Here is a 1,997-nt window from a genome sequence, read left to right on the forward strand (position 1 = left end):
ACATACTGCCCTTGAACAGATTTATATTTGTGTGTGTATAAACCCAGGTCTATACCTATACACATTTAACTGTGACAATCAAATATTAGTTTCTCTAATTAATATTATATTAATTAAGAATGAAACATAATTAGTCATCACTATTATTAAAAATTAACCATTTTTATCAAGAATTCGATAGATCAAGATGTAGAATCCAATCAACCCAAAAAATTATGCAGATTATATTTTCAAATAGAAATACCACATAACGACGCATAGTGGGCCAAATCGTGTTTATTAGAACTAACAATTAAAATTACGGTTTTTATTATTTTTTTCATTTAACAATGAAGTTTAAAATATTATGTACAATTTCTCAACAAACTATTAATAAACGCTAATTATATAAGTATCAGTAACAATAATAATGATTTTAGTAGCATTGGGTACTTCACGAGTTTTTCACTGCAGTTAAATGTTTCATATATATTTATTTAGAGTTTTTATTAAAAATATTTATAACTTTAAAAAACTGATATTTTCTTTTCAATATTACTTACTATTATGATTTATTTTTACGTTTGAACACATTTGTATAGTACAACAATTCATATTTCACTTAATATAAATATCTCATTTCAGCGGTACTCCCCGATGCCCTGGAAACAGAATGCGCTAAATGCTCTGACCGCCAGAAGAAGGGAAGCGACAAGGTACTCAAGTTCTTGTTGGAAAAGAAGGCAGCCGACTACGACGTCCTCGAAAAGATCTATGACCCTACAGGCATCTACAGGAAGAAGTTCACGATGAAGAAGGAATAAGAAGGAGAGATTAAAAATTTAACCTCTAAGTCAATTTCGTTCAATTCATTAAGAGTTAATTCATATTTGTATGTAAATATGTAAAGAAATCAACTATAGTACAATGTTCATTATTTTATATAAATGTTTTTACCTCGTAAAAATTCTTGTAAAGTTGCATTTATAATGATTCATTTTCTTAGTATTTATAACTAAGTTATGTTACGACGATATTGTAAAATTCATCAGTAAATTGTTAAAATAAACTATATATGTAAATTGATAATAGAAACTTGAATAAACCTAAGAGATGGTATTTATCTAGAAATTGCATCCACCAAATGGCTGAAGTCCAATGATACTGTAACCAACTTAAGTTATGTACAGAAATAAAATAATGAATGATAAGATAAAAAATAAAGTAAAAAAAATCAAAACCATCTCTAGCACTGACACATTTGAGTGTCCACACGTTACTTATATTATTTCCTTCAAATTTAAAACAGATGCTGCTTGGTTACTGAATTTATGTAAGTATATTAAATACAGGATATTATAACAGCTTACTTGTGATAGGTATGTATTAAATTGGTGACAAATCCTTTTATAAAAATTTCTGAATTCACTAATGTATCAATTAGAATAACTCAGTAACCTAATGTCTTTATCTATATACATAAAAATATAATGTTCATTTGTTACTTCTCTACTGTCAACCTGAGAAGATTCTTGGCTAGTAAAATTCTGGATTTATTCAGTATATAAAAAGGTATGAGCAAAAGTTATCATTATTGGCGTATAACTCAGAAAGATTTTTTAAATTTTATAATATACCAATCGATTTGTTTCTTACATCTTATAAATATAGGATTGTAAGCAGCCTAATGTTTTTTTTAATAATTTATTTATTGTTATTTACAACTGTATAAAAATATATACAACAAGTAAATTTGCTGTAGTTGCAAATGATACAAACATGTGGAAAATCTACCTATTGATAGAACTCCAATAACATTTCTAGAGGAGATGATCTCGAGGCCATCTTCTTTTCAGACGCCTAGGAGGATTATTAGGTAATGATGGAGAAGCCAGATTAGGAACAAGTGGATTTAGGTGGTTGGGAAGTTTATTATGGTAGGAATGATATCTGGTTCACGCCAAATCGGCAACATATGGAACATTGAGGTCCTGATGGATGACTTGATTTGTGACAAG

General features: G+C 28.3%; 1 protein-coding gene across 1 annotated transcript in view; it reads left to right on the top strand.

Annotated features, from left to right (window-relative positions):
* Positions 1 to 1,997, top strand: part of LOC106681351 (uncharacterized) — a 22,919-nt gene that overhangs the window by 7,406 nt on the left and 13,516 nt on the right. Inside the window, exon 2 of the mRNA XM_014421626.3 lies at positions 625 to 802. Coding sequence (XP_014277112.1) covers positions 625 to 802 — 178 coding nt within the window. The remainder of the gene's footprint in view (positions 1 to 624; positions 803 to 1,997) is intronic.

This window comes from Halyomorpha halys, unplaced genomic scaffold, assembly GCF_000696795.3.
Source record: "Halyomorpha halys isolate HHAL.00 unplaced genomic scaffold, Hhal_1.1 Scaffold330.1, whole genome shotgun sequence".
Taxonomy (NCBI): domain Eukaryota; kingdom Metazoa; phylum Arthropoda; class Insecta; order Hemiptera; family Pentatomidae; genus Halyomorpha; species Halyomorpha halys.